Source organism: Anarhichas minor, unplaced genomic scaffold, assembly GCF_050575085.1.
Source record: "Anarhichas minor isolate MPS153535 unplaced genomic scaffold, ASM5057508v1 ptg000018l, whole genome shotgun sequence".
Classification (NCBI taxonomy): domain Eukaryota; kingdom Metazoa; phylum Chordata; class Actinopteri; order Perciformes; family Anarhichadidae; genus Anarhichas; species Anarhichas minor.
The window spans coordinates 9,169,267-9,183,459 of record NW_027466464.1 but is presented as its reverse complement, the minus strand read 5'-3'; the positions used below and the strand labels follow the sequence as shown (position 1 = coordinate 9,183,459).

The 14,193-nt window shown below is 46.4% G+C and overlaps 2 protein-coding genes across 13 annotated transcripts; both read right to left on the bottom strand.

Moving 5' to 3' along the window:
• Positions 1-323: 323 nt before the first annotated feature.
• Positions 324-5,026, bottom strand: LOC142952594 (ras-related protein Rab-9A-like). Its single transcript, XM_076094416.1, has 3 exons — positions 3,702-5,026; positions 2,042-2,076; positions 324-1,673 (listed from the first exon to the last, which is right to left on the bottom strand). The coding sequence occupies exons 2-3, from the start codon at positions 2,057-2,059 to the stop codon at positions 1,008-1,010; spliced, it is 684 nt and encodes a 227-aa protein (XP_075950531.1). The 5' UTR covers positions 2,060-2,076; positions 3,702-5,026; the 3' UTR covers positions 324-1,007.
• On the bottom strand, positions 4,463-12,884 carry tceanc (transcription elongation factor A N-terminal and central domain containing). Of its 12 annotated transcripts, none has more exons than XM_076094406.1 (6): positions 12,251-12,829; positions 11,912-12,035; positions 11,248-11,429; positions 10,466-10,572; positions 8,039-8,280; positions 4,463-6,061 (listed from the first exon to the last, which is right to left on the bottom strand). In XM_076094406.1, exons 4-6 carry the CDS (start codon positions 10,492-10,494, stop codon positions 5,061-5,063), a joined length of 1,272 nt encoding a protein of 423 aa, XP_075950521.1. In that variant the 5' UTR covers positions 10,495-10,572; positions 11,248-11,429; positions 11,912-12,035; positions 12,251-12,829; the 3' UTR covers positions 4,463-5,060. The 12 variants fall into 12 exon arrangements, 11 of the variants coding, with proteins under 11 accessions (XP_075950521.1, XP_075950519.1, XP_075950525.1 ...); XM_076094404.1 differs by having other exon boundaries at positions 12,359-12,829; XM_076094410.1 differs by having other exon boundaries at positions 12,396-12,829.
• Positions 12,885-14,193: the final 1,309 nt, after the last annotated feature.

Sequence of the window (14,193 nt, the reverse complement as noted above, 5' to 3'; positions counted from 1 at the left end):
TCATCAAGAAGCAACTCGTGCAACAGGTGAAGCTGATTGACTTAATTGCCTCCTGCGTCAACACAACGGACCCACACAGGTGATTTCACTTATGCTGCCTGATTAGCGGTCCGCTCAGAAGCCTTTGAGCAAACCAGCTGTATTTGATTGACATCTCATTAAGAGCTGACCAATAAGTGAAAACACCTGTGTGTCACTGAGTTCAGTATCACTGTGTCTTTTTACCTTTGAGATGAGGACAGCTCACCGATGGGACCGTGAAGCCGCCACACTTCTGGTACGAGGGCACTGCATTTCAAATACATAAATAAATAAAAAGACACTTTCATTGTTGGATGCCGTTTAATTTCCAGATAAAAAGATTCAAAAACTATAAACCTAGTTGATCATGTGACTGTTTAATCTGTCTAAACCTAAAGTAGTTCATCTCAATCTACTTTCTTATCTGTAAATTGATTCACCACATACATCATGATGATGCGGGGAAAAAACCTCAACAGCAATTCAAACGTTGACAAGTTGTTTTCTGAGTTTGTTTAAGACTTGAAAATCATTGTGAGGGTTACAATCAGTACCAAATCACAATACTTTAGCTGTAAACATGGTTGTTTCTGCTGGTAGAGGCAGAAATACTCCTCTCACTTCTCCTTTTGGGGGCTAAAGCTTGTAAGCACAGCTTCATCAGTGACGTGGCAGGTTGTCTCTTCAAGTACTTATCACAGACACCCGACACAATCAGTCACGACAGGCCTTTAACCCTCAGGTTATGTCCACTGCTGATACAACAATAAATCTAAAAACCGTGACAGAAATATTCCTAAAAAGGACCATCAGAGTTGGGAAATGATGGGTGGAGAGTTCTGTGTGGAAATGATGAATATCGGCACAAAATATTGTCGGTTTTGGTCTTAAAAAAAGATCTTCCGATCCTGTCCACACGTGTATCTTCCCCACTTCCTCTTTCTGCAGAGACCACATTTGCAGAAGCACCACGCCGAGCTCTCCGCTCAGCAGCAGGTGGAGTCGGGGTGACTCTTCCTCTGCAGGTCCACTGTGTTGGTGTGAATGAGGTGATCGGCTCTGTCGTCCAGCGCCAGAATGCGACGCACTGCCTCCTCGAAGGCCGACGCCACGTTCGTAGCATCCTTGGCGCTCATCTCAAAGTACGGGTGGCCGCCGTTCTCCCGGCACCACTGCCGAGCGTCCTCCCCGGACACCTGGCGCTCCGGCACATCCAGTTTGTTGCCCAGCACCACGAAGGGGAAGCTGCCCGGGTCCTTCACGTCGGCGTAATAGGTGAACTCCTTCTTCCAGTTGGACAGGTTGCTGAAGCTCTGTCCGTCGTCCACGCTGAAGGTGAGCAGGCAGCAGTCGGAGCCGCGGTAGAAAGGCGTGCGGAGGCTGCGGAAGCGCTCCTGGCCCGCCGTGTCCCAGATCTGCAGGGTGACGTGATGGCCGTCCACCTCCAGCTCCTTGTTGAGGAACTCCACGCCGATGGTGTGGAAGAGGTGCGAGTCAAACTTGTTGGTGACGTAGCGGTTCATGAGCGAGGATTTGCCGACGCCGCCGTCACCCAGGAGGATCACCTTCAGGAGGGTCGACTTTGACGTCATGGCGCCAGTGGGTCGGGTCAGGAGGACAATAGACACCACAAATAGAGAAAGTAGTTCCACCTGAGGAGCACAGAAATGGCCCCATTACTCAGAAAGCAAAGGGCAAAACGTTCAGTGTGTAGGTATAACTTCAGGGAAGATTTTATTGATTTCTCCCTTTGGCCACACAGATAAAGTTGTGCTTGAGATAAGAACAATGTGCTCACCTAATAACACACTCGTAACACTAACTGCTCACATATTCCCTTACACCGATTAAATCTAGGATTAAAGCTAATCCTATTAAAACAACCAACTCACGACACTACGCCATGAATGAACTTCCTACAGTGTCGTATATGAAATGATACAGCACATGGACACTGATCACAGGACCAGTGAGTCGTCCACAAGTGAATCAACAACAGAAAGAACAATGAGTAACTCACCGTTATATCAGCACACATATCATTTTGCCAGCAATCTGTAGAGAGAGAGAGAGAGAGAGAATTTAACTTTACAGATCAAGTTCACCCACTCACTGGCTGAGCTGCAAAGAGAAGCGACTTACGGGGGTTTAAGCACACATTTAATCAGCCGCCACACGTGTGCACGCTTAACATACCAGTTTAAGCTAAATGCTAATCATTCCACCCACATAGCAGAGGGAATCTGTCAGATGAGAGCGAGGATCACCTCATCCAGCACAGTTAGATTTATAATATAATGTACGTGTATGTTACAAAAACAATATCCAACATCCAACAGTGTGCAGTCTGCAGCCAATTAGGACAACACTGGAAAGAATCCACTGCCTGTTCGGAGAAGTTAGGACTTCTTTGCAGAGTTTAACCACATGAATGAAGACGGTGCAGGTCACATGAACTGGCTCACACACACACACTCTCACACACAGTCACACACACACACACATAGTCTCTCTCACACAGTCTCACACACACACACACACACACACACACAGTCTCTCTCACACACAGTCTCACACACACACACACACACAGTCTCTCTCACACACACACACACACACACACACAGTCTCTCTCACACACAGTCTCACACACACACACACACACACACACAGTCTCTCTCACACACAGTCACACACACACACACAGTCTCACACACACACACAGTCTCTCTCACACACAGTCTCACACACACACACACAGTCTCACACACACACACAGTCTCTCTCACACACAGTCTCACACACACAGTCTCACACACAGTCTCACACACACACACACACACAGTCTCACACACACACACACAGTCTCTCTCACACACAGTCTCACACACACACACACAGTCTCTCTCACACACAGTCTCACACACACACACACACACACAGTCTCTCTCACACAGTCTCACACACACACACACACACACACACAGTCTCTCTCACACACAGTCTCACACACAGTCTCTCTCACACACAGTCTCACACACACACACACACACACACAGTCTCTCTCACACACAGTCTCACACACACACACACACACACACACACAGTCTCTCTCACACACAGTCTCACACACACACACACACACAGTCTCTCTCACACACAGTCTCACACACACACACACACAGTCATGTGCTTCTCTCAGCAGACTGCTACTATTGAAATAGAAGGCTGCTCTTTGGGTCATGACTAATTCCTCCAAACAAACCAATCACATGATTTCATTCAAACCTACAGAATGCAAAATGTCCTTAATTACTATCAATAAACAAGGTTTATGACACTTACAACACGGGAACAACCGCTGTTATAACAGCAGTTTGCTAGCATAAAACTAACTTACAAAAGAGATGGTTGTCACTCAGAAAATAGCATACACTTGTATTAACATGGTTGAGTATTGAACCGTCAATATTTCGAGAAAATGGAGAGACGCGATGCAAAATAAGGAATGTCCGATAATGGAGGCACCACCATAAACTGTTCACGTTAGCTTAGCTGTCCGATAATGGAAGCGCTAACCATTGCACGCTGCGCGACTTTACTGACCGACTAAAACATCAGAAAGTGACCATTTTAGCCACTGAAATTAAAGTTTTCTTTTCCCATTTCAGTAACTGTACCTGTCGGTGTGTTCTGCGTTCAAATCCTCCACCTCCATCCCGGCAGTGTGCTGCTGTGAGCCAGTGACATGGCGCTGCTCTCTGGCCTTAGAGCCGCTGTTGAGCCTCACATGACCCGGGGAGTGTCACGCCTCCTCCTCCCCCCCCCATCATGCGCTCCTGCTGGATGTCATCACATCCACGTTTCATTGGCCTTGCCTGTTCTTACTTGTTACATGAGTGAGAGCAGACTTCTGAAACATATTCATTCATACATGGAACATATTTTAACCTAAGAAGTGGTTCCTAACAAACTATAGGAAAATGAACCTACTGAAATTGTGCATTGCCAATGTTATTGCACTGCATAAATGAGCAAAGATGATCAAAAGATATGCCTTTCTGCAGGCTTAAAGCCTCTTAATGTTGGTGAAGGAGCCCGGAACGTTGCACCTCTGTCTGCAGAGTGTTTGTTGTGCGAGGGAGAGAAGATATAAATGGCGACAGAGCACTGATTTGACAGGTCAAACCAGCCTGAAAGGGTGGGATCTGTCACCCAACACGACACTGTAAAGATAGGGGAGCATCTGAAAGGAGACACAGAGAAGAGCCACAGTGCAGAGATACCAAACAGCAACACTCCTACTGTATCTGCCTGATAAGATATAGCAGACCTCCAGACCTCACAACCACGAGAAGGGGGATTTTTAAAATCTTTGGACACCCCTGAATTATCCTCTTAAAACCGACTGAGTCTGCTGCAAAGAACAGAAAAGTCTCACTCCCTATCAGAAAGATTTCATTTAAAAAGAAGAGATAGTGAAACTCTTCAGGCCTGTACAGTGAAGGCCCGGCGATGTGACGTCACGATGACGTGTAAGCCGGTCATCGTGCCACGTCGACTGAGTGAAGGACCATGGGATATCTACCCCAGAGGCCGCTCAGGAGGGCAGATTACTGACTCACATGCCCACCGTTTTCTCAGGTCACATGCTCTCCACATGAATGGGATATTGTAGGAAGCGAGGCGCATGTTTTCTTCTCGTCCTTTCAACAAGGAGTTTAAACAGTCATAGCAATCGTGGCTCACAATCAGTGCAAAAAGAATACACGTTCTTCCTTTACATCAAGAAAACTATACGTTAAGTGATGTCAAAGGTAATTCCTCTGACCAGAAAATGTTCACTTTGTAGCAGAAAGGTAATGAAGGGCTTCTAGTTACGGATTAACTGGTGAATGCACATGCAAAATAAAGGATGCATCCTAAAAAATGTCTTGTTTAAGCGGCAAGTATGCGCTCCATCCCGCGAGAATGCTCTGTCCCTTGTTTCCCCACCTCATTCCTCTGACCATTCCTCCTGAATGAAGATGTGATACTATCTAGAGGCAGACCCAGCCGCTGTGGTACCACTGCTGCCCACACCCACTGCAGGTCACAAAGGTCATAGCGTCCTCGTCAGGGCCGCTCTGCCTCACCCACGCGGGCAAGAAAAGGGCACCCCTGGACACCTGCGTCACCCTACAGTCTGACCCCCCGCATCTCTTGCAGCGGATCTTCTGCGTCCGCGTCCCTTCCGTCCCCCGAGGAAGCTGCCTCTCGCTCACGCCCCGGGACGAGTACTCCTCCCTGAGCTGCCGGAGCTCTGCGCTGGCCATCTCCTCTGCAGACATCCGGGCGAAGGCCTCGGGCGACAGCGAGCCGCTCAGGAGGCCCCGACGTAGATGCCGGTTTTTGGGATTCCTCAGGTTGGCCACCTTGCTCCTCACGCAGGCTTTGTATTTGATGGATTTGTGGAGCTCGTGGATGTGCCGCTCGATGTCTGCGGCCAGCTCTGCGGCCTTGTCCCCATCGGGAAGTTCGGGGCGGAGGGCGGCAAGAAGGAGCTCAACACATTTGGATCTTACAGATGACAAACTACAGGATGCAGAGGGGCTCTCTGCAGGGAAAGAAAGCCCATCTTGTTCCACGAGGGATGACGCTTCTTCTTGTGCACACTTCACTTTGCTGTCACATGTCTGTGCTGACTCAGCGCGGGAGTCCCCATGCTCGGAGACTCCTCCATCCTCGGCCTCGTCTGGCAGAGACACCCTCCGAGAGAGCTCAGGATCCTCTGTGCTTTTCGCACCTCGGGTGTCTTTGCTGTACTGTCTCTTCCACTTGCACAACAAGCTCTTGGCTGTCGTCTTCACGCTGTCATCAGAGCAGCTTTTCAGGAGCCCGTGGAGACGTTTAACGACGCCTGTCGCTTCTAGCTGCTCTGGCGTGATGTGAGACTTGTCGAGGTCACCGAGGAGGGTCAAGACGTCCCCATAGCTTCTGTCTGCGATGGATCTCTCTATCTGCACAGCACAGTGGACTATTTCTCTTGCATCCATGGTGGCTGCAAGAAGAGAGATATGACACAAACAGTAAAAATTTGATCTAGACAATAAAGATCTCTAACCTAACACACAAGCCTTTTACAGTTTGCACCATTCAACATTTAGAAATATTGCTTTCTGTGTTTGTTTACCAGCAATCCCTCAAGGTTTGCAGCTACTCCACACAACCAGGAAGCCTGAAAACGTCTCTACAAGGGAGCAGCCATGTTGGATCTGTCTCGAAAACAGGAAGTTGCCTGAACTCACCTCTAGATGGTGCTGTAGCCTCACAGAGTTACACGCTCATGACGGGTTTTGGCTAGTTGCCATAAGTGTCTAATGAAGAAAATAAATGAGCATTTATGACACCTATTTTTATTACATTTTAGCTTTCTTTAAATCATTTTGACCAGGACATCCTGTTTCTAAAGGATGCAGAGTTTTTCAATTGTGAGCCTGAGTGAAGGGAGTGAATCCTGTAATCCTCCTTGTAGTACATTGTGGTGTGTTAAATCTGTTATTGTGTCAGAATAACAGGGCCTAGCAGTTGTGCTGTGGTTTGTCTAAAACGTGTAGTAGGATCAGCTCTTTATGTGAGGATTTATTTGTGTGCATTTGGCTTTTCAGGTTACTGCCTTTTCAGAAACCAGGCGTGATTTCTTTGTGTATTTTCACAACCCTTTTCAATACGCTGACAATAACAACAAAGCTGGATTAACATCTGTGTCAAAGCATAGGCAGAAGCGAGGGTAAGTATTCCTATATTAATCTGTATGATTATGACTATTTCTGGATGGTTGTGATGCCGTTAGAGGATCTACAGCATGTTGTGCTGCGTGCAGAAACCTGCAGTCCTCACATACCAACAGCCAAACAGTCTGCAGACAAGAATTCTGAAGAAGAGAGGACGGTGTCGCATAAGATGAGGCAAGCCTCCTCAGCTGTTGCGCAATTATATGTTATGAAGGGAGAAGATGAATGAGTGTGTCGGATAATTCATGGTTGTGGAGCTTAGAGAAGAAATGTTTCCGTGCGTCAAAACCACGACTAGTTAGTGGGCAGCTGTTAAAATGTCCTCAGAGCCAGTTTGATATAATCACACACTCGAGAGTGACGTGTGTGTGAGTGAAAATATAGAAAACTCTGGGTGTTTGACAAGTTGTATCTTCACATCTGTCATGGTGGATTTGATGGATTTGACAAGAAGAGCTGGAGGCCTATGGCATGGCTCCACTGGCTGCCTTTGTGTCCATGAATCTGCGTTTTTATATCGTTAATTCACATTTAATAGCAGCGCCATAAATCAAAGTTCACCCCCGTCACGTTATATTTTATTATTCAGACAAAAATAGCTCCATGACATATAAATAGCTTAGCAGGGTGCCATTATGTAACCTGAGGTATCACCCTCTTAATCTCATATTTAAAATGCTGCTCTCAAGATTGATGCAGCAGGGGCCAATAGCGGTGGAGGCCCCTGAGGGAACGCTGATACGGTGTCGCTCCCCGTGACGGCTTCAGGCTCTCGTATCTTCAAACTGCAACTTTTAAAAAAACAAACAAATGGGAAGTGGGAGCTTCCAGGAGGCTTTTAGCTACATTAATGTTTAACTTTTGGTTCTGAACACAAGTGTGCTGGCTTTAGGAGTTTTCTGCCGGTGTATCCGGTAATGTGCAACGTTGGATGTGACAGTTTTTGTTTGTGTTGTCGTCTTTTTTGGTGGACTGAGGGTCCCCTAGCTCAAAGTGTGTGTAGCTTCTATATGTGTGTGTGTGTGTAGAGATGGGTGGGGTCCAGCTGGGCCTCCAGTGAAGAGACAAAAACAGAAACCTCTTTCGGCAGTCGACACACTGCAGGACCCCTTTGCCTTTTGTTTCTCCAAGCACACACGACTGGAATACCCCAAAGGACACACACCAGGCTCCTCGGATCTTATCAAGTCATTTGTTGGGTACTTTTGCACGCTCCTTCCTGGTCTGTGGGAGTGGAATTTTACCAGCAGGCCCCGGCTGTGGCGTCCATTCGTCAACGGGTGGCGCTCTCTGCGCTGTGCTGATTTCACTGGAGAAGTGGAGTCCTGCTGTATCACATCCTGCTTTTGTTGTCTCCGCCTCTTGTGCAGACCACGCCACCCTTGATGGCGTGTTCGCATGAGCGCACACACACACACAAATACACGCACACACACACACACACACGCACACACACACGTACACACATACTACCCCTTGAGAAACCCTGAGGAGGAGGAGGGCCTCTCTTGTTAAAGTGATCAGTTTCTTCATGGGCAGACATTCATGACAACATATTAAGTCCCCGAAAGACCCCCCTACAACCTGAAAACACCCCCAACACACACAATCATACAGCACAAGTGTGTGTGTGTGTGTGTGTGTGTGTGTGTGTGTCATGCTGCATGAATGTGTGTGTGCGCATCAAGCAAAACAAGAGAATAAAAGGTGGTCACAAAGATGGTGAAATCACGATTGCCCCCATGTGAAGCGTTTGTGTCTCTCATTCGCCATCATATTTCATATTAATATAGAAGAGCTGTACACAGACTATCGAGGGGGGGGAGGGGAGGTTAGAAAAGGGGGAGGGGTTGTGTATTTTTTTTTTCTTTTGCTGAGGGGAGGGCAGTCTTTTTTGGGAGAGAAGAAAACTTTCCCATCACACTGAACGTTATGTCTTCATTTCCTCTTTCACTTCGGCATCAGAACAAACAGTCGAGTTAAAGTTGGCCTTTGTTTGCTGAATGGGATCTTATTTAGCCTTTTTTTAGTTATTAATGGTGGAATGAGTTTTACTAATAAAATGATGTTGTATATGTTATTATAGCAGCTGGTGTATTTCTACTCTAGATAGAGAGACAGTTACAGGTTGTGCTTTTCATGCTGTGGGAGGAAAATCAACTTCTATTTTGCATCTGAGCTTAATGCTCTTGACAGGAGGTGTGTGCGGAGAGTTTGTATGTGACAGTGTGTGTGTGTGTGTGACAGGGTGTGGGGGGCTGCTCCTCACCCATCTCACACACACACCCATCATGACCTTGAGGGTGATAACAGATGACTGAAGTGAACCTTTTTTTTTTTCTCTCTTTGTGTTTCCTTTCTCTTTGTTTCGCCGCGGGGTTCGCTCCGCTTTGCCTGACGCTCTGAAAGGTTTCTGCGTTTCTATTTTCGGGGTTATAAACCAGACACAGTGTCACAGTCTCTATCTTGTGCTGATTAACGGCCTCGCGCCGCCTCAGACAGGAAATGAGACTCCCCAAACATGCAACCACAAACACTGTTATGTCTGTTCTAAGTTCATCATAATATTGTCCTTTTTCTCTGGTGAAACTCTTGTCAAAGCCAGAAACAATAAGGAAGTGATATCAGCGTGTTTGTGGTTTTCGCTGCGGCGGACTCAAATGCAGAATCACAAATGTTTCATGCTGCCTCTGGCATGTTCTTGTGACGTGATGCAACTCTTTGTTTTCCACTAACAAGCTCTGTGAACGCATTACACCGAAAGCAGTGACCTGGATTCTGAAAAGAAAATATGAGTATTGATTTTATTAATACTCTGCTCCCGTGGGGTACCAATCCTCCGTGGTTACAGCCTGATGTTCCCTCCGATGAGGAAACTGGTATCCACATTGATTTGTGTTCCCGTGAAACCCCCTCTCCCGCACACACACAAACTAGACGCATGCTCGGCCTTAAGGGGAATCCGCCGCCTGAAGCCTGAACCCGACCTTCAGGTGATGCGGGCCAATCACTGCATTCGCACCAATAATCCACTAAATGTCGGGCTGAAATAGATTGAAACAGAAGTTCCCTCCTCGTCATAAAGAGCTGTAACCTCACAGTTAAATATCTATCCGTATCAAACAGGTGTGTTCAAGTACCTTATAGATAAGACCTCAGAGTGCTTTTGTCTCATAGGGCGGTGCCTTGTGTGTGAACGACCAGAAGGCTTTTGGTCTATTGTGACCATATCTTCTCTCAGATATGAAGCAGAAGACAGACATCATATCATTGTCTACATTTCTCTGAGATGATTATGTTGCTGCTAAACATGGGAAAGAGTTTTGGAAGGATTAAGAGCATCTCTGCACGTCGATAATGTCTTTTTTTCCAAAACAGAAAGGACAGAGACAGCACGTACTGTCCTTTTTATATTTTTAGCCTTAATCTCCCCCTTCTCTCCCCCTCACTTCTCTGGTCATTTCCATTGGGTGATTGAGTCTGAATTCCAGTTATCCCACCGTTAAGATTCATGGGCCTGCAGTGTGTGGACGGGACACTTCTTTACCTCTCCCACCTTTCATTCTTCTCTTCTACCCTTTTCTTTTCTATCATCTTCTCTCTCTCTCTCTCTCCTTCATTTCCTGCTCTTCACTTTCCTCTCCTCTCTCTCTCTCCTCTGCTCCTCTTACCGCCCTGCAGATTTACATTCCTCCGACATCCTTCATTTCTCCTCTCGGGCGCCTGTCCTCTGCTTTGCAGCCGTCTGATGGATGCCTTAGGAGGACCGAAATAGTGTCTGAAAAGTGAGAAAGAGAGTGGGATGAAGTGTGTTTTCAGACACCAAGCAGTAGAAATGCACACACACACACACACACACACACACACGCATTTACTGTATGCGTGTGTTTGTGCGCTCGCTCCCACAGATTCCCTGCTTGGTCATGTGGTGGAGACGTTAGCAGCCAACTGAGAGCAGGAGTCACCCCCTCGCTCTCTCTTCTTCACTCTAAAGTAATCAATAGAGACGCACGCTGTACACAAACACACACTGTTTGGTTTGAGCAACGAGATGAGAAAGCTTTTTTGGGTGTCAAAAAAAGGTGCGATCACACCTACAGTTCTTCGTAGATCTAAAATAAAAATACTGAATAATTCCATCAACATATAAGCAAAGCAGGGTTTAAAGCGAGACCATGTTGAGCTGAGAGAAGAAATAACTCAATCTCCCTGAAGCGGAAAAAGTGCATCTTCCTTTTAATTAAAGGAGAAAAGGCTGCAGTGCTAGAGGTCAAGCAAAACTCTCCAAACACGCCCGGTATGAACACACACACACAACTGGTCATCACACACATGTGATGACAGGCTGTCTGAGAGCTGCTGCTCCTGGTGCTTCTGCAAATAGTTAACCTCTGAACTGCTCAACATGTGGAATCTGCTAGAACTCCATTGAGAGGGTGAAAGCTGCTCTCACAATTAGGTTTGGAATGATGAAACACATCAGAAGACTCAGTGCAGGTCATGCTCTTTTCATTCCCCTTGGCTTTGAACTGCGGTCCTTTGTTACTCGGTTGATCATGAGGTAAACCCCAACGCTGCAGCTCACTTCCTCGCTTTCAGCCAGCATGTAGCGCTTGTCTCAGTCCAAAAGGGGAACTTTAAAGTAAGAAAAACACACACAGACAATGTGCTGGAACACAGCTGAGAGGAAGTCACACTTAACAGGAAGCTGGTGAGCCGTAGTGTTGTCTCGCATCGGGGCTCAGTAGCTTGTTTCACTTAAACTCAGGTGGTGAACAGTTGCTATCAGGGCTGAAATAGTGCAACCTACGAACAAATGTTTGTTTTGGGACTTTTTATTTTGACTTTATCTTGAAATGAAATCTAATAAAATTGATTTGGATTGACAACAAGTGATATCGTTGTTTGTATCATTGTTTTGGTGCAGTGGTTCACAATCTCGGCCCGGCTACCTCAACGTGGTTGCATAACAGCAAACATGTGAAAGTGAAAAAAGGGCAGGAGGCAGAAAAAAAAAGAGGGGAAAGATAGAGGAGAGAGAGAGAGAGAAGGGGAGATGATGACATAGATGATGTCATGCATTTCATAGATCAAGTCAGCAGCGAAAACGCACTTACGTCACACTTTTTCTTCTTCTCTTTCTCTCATTCTTTTAGGTCAGATGCCGAAACAATGAGCGACAGCTACGACGCACGCCTTCAATTTCAGCAGATGTTCAGCAATCTGGCCTTATTTGGCATCCTAGGAAAGAAAAAAAAGGAAGGAAGGAGGCGAGGGCCAAAATTCCACATGAGGTTTTTATCAAAGCAAGACTGATGTGGAGTCAGCTGCCACTATCTGGAGGCTCTCAGGTCAGCCATTTTGAGGCCTGAAGTCTCTACTTTAGGTAAACAAAGACATGCTTCTGAACCTCTGGTAGCTTGATGCAAGGAACGATTTGGAGCAAAAAAACATACGTCCAAAGTCGTCCTGGAGCTCGAGTAGAGGTTTCTTTATCTGCCACTGACCTCCGAGCACAAACAGTTCATTTTTGACACATAAAGACACATTCAGCAGCCGCTCACATCTGACAAAACAACCAACAGGAAACAGAACAGACACCTCCTTGTCTGCTCTCCGCTCGCTGTTTTCAGAAATAGTCGCCCCCGCCGTTATCAAGCCTGGGTCACACTTCCTGTCTTTCTGGTGCTCGAATTCGCGCAAGGGATTCTGGGAAAGGACTGGAGGTACAGGAGGCCTCACCCCCCCCCCCCTCTCTGCTTTCTCCGCCCACCTCTGTGCTGGCAGCAGGAAGTCAGCGCTCCCACTTCCTCCTTGGCGAGAGCAAATGCAGAAGTGGAGATGGTTTGGGTCGGAGGAAGGTCGCTCTCAGTTCTCTATCTGAACCTCTTCGTGGTCCTTTTCGTCCCTGTTATCAGTGTTCACAAATACTGTGAACCTCTTCAGATGAAACGATCCAGTTTGTTCTTCTTTTGTGAAGAGTTTTTAAACAAACACACATTTTGTAACGTGCGTCACACACAGAGTTGTCAAAGCATGAACTATGACCTTTGCAATGCTGCTGCAATGTTTCACAACAAAACATGTTCAGAACATAAAAAAAAAGATCTGCAGAGCAAGAGTACGATAATTCAGAATGCAGTGCCGATAAGATGCAAGGACTGCTGTCGACTGCTGAGCAACGAAGTGCCGTGAAACAGGAAGTCAACAGAAGAGAAGAGAAGACGAGCCAGGTTGAAGAAACTCGATGCACGGAAAAACTACAACACATGTAACTCCCATGATGCACTGAACTCCAGAGAATAAAACAATAAAACAGACGCAAAGTATCCAAAGTGGTGCACAGGATTCTCAGTCTCTCTTTTTGTCATTTATCGAACCCTCTTTATGTCTTCAAAAACAGAAGCATTGAAACGACACCTTTCCCTTTTCTTTCTGTTTTATGATATATAACAAATAGTAATATATCCAGTGATCACTTTGTCTTAATATAAGGAAGAACTATAGTTAAATGCTGATAAAATATAAATGGGGAAAAGAGGTTACACTGCTGGGTGACTGCTGTCATCGCCTTAATAAACACACCATTCCTCCCACATTCCTGAAACAATGGCTGCTCTCTGTACCAAAAACAGTGGCTCTTCAGCTCAGGGACGTGTGATGGAGTAAAAAAAAAAAACCCAACCCACTTGATGTGGTCACATATTGTCTGTGTAATGGGAAGGTTATCTGACTGGTTTCAGTGAAACAGAGGAAGGGCCGGCCCACATTCTTTAGAGCTGACCTCATGCTTGGAAACCATTATACCCCAAAAACCAAAAAGAGGGGACGTGAATCCAAAAACCCGCTGAGACTCAGATGGATTATATGTTGCAACACATACTTTCTCTAATTATTGCTCCACGTTTTTTTCCCCTCACCCACTCAATGCAAGTTCTGCATTGAGTAAAAAACGCATGAGCAGTTCCACCTTTCTGAAAAACTGTGAGGAAGATAAACACATATTTAACATTGCTTGGAGTTTCTGGGGGCCAAGTGAAGAAGAAACTGTTTATTTCTCACTTTCGTCCTCTTTCTCGTCCCCTGAAAGACGCCATTACTGTTATCACAGAAGCATGCTCATTCGTTTCCAAATATGGTTGCATGCTGGCACTTGGCAAGAAGCTGAAAATGAGGTAAGAGCGACAGATTTGAGGCTGTGTGTGTGTGTGTTCCATGCGGACGTCCCAGGAGGAAAAAGCTTGTTTCTGGACGCCCACGCTGTGAAAACAAGCGAACGGACCCCTGAGCCCAGGTGGAGTCCCAAAGCAGTGACAGTTCAAACTTTGAGAAGTCTACGCTCGGTGCACCTCCAGTCACAAAGATGCCTTCACGCATATTTTTCTGTCAGTCCAGGAAG

Coding starts and splice junctions, on each gene's coding strand:
- tceanc (XM_076094402.1), bottom strand. CDS start 8,194: ATGCGAACACGCCATCAAGGGTGGCGTGGTCTGCACAAGAGGCGGAGA. Junction 6,062..7,872: donor TGTGTCGACTGCCGAAAGAG/GTTTCTGTTTTT, acceptor CTCTTCTTGCAG/CCACCATGGATGCAAGAGAA.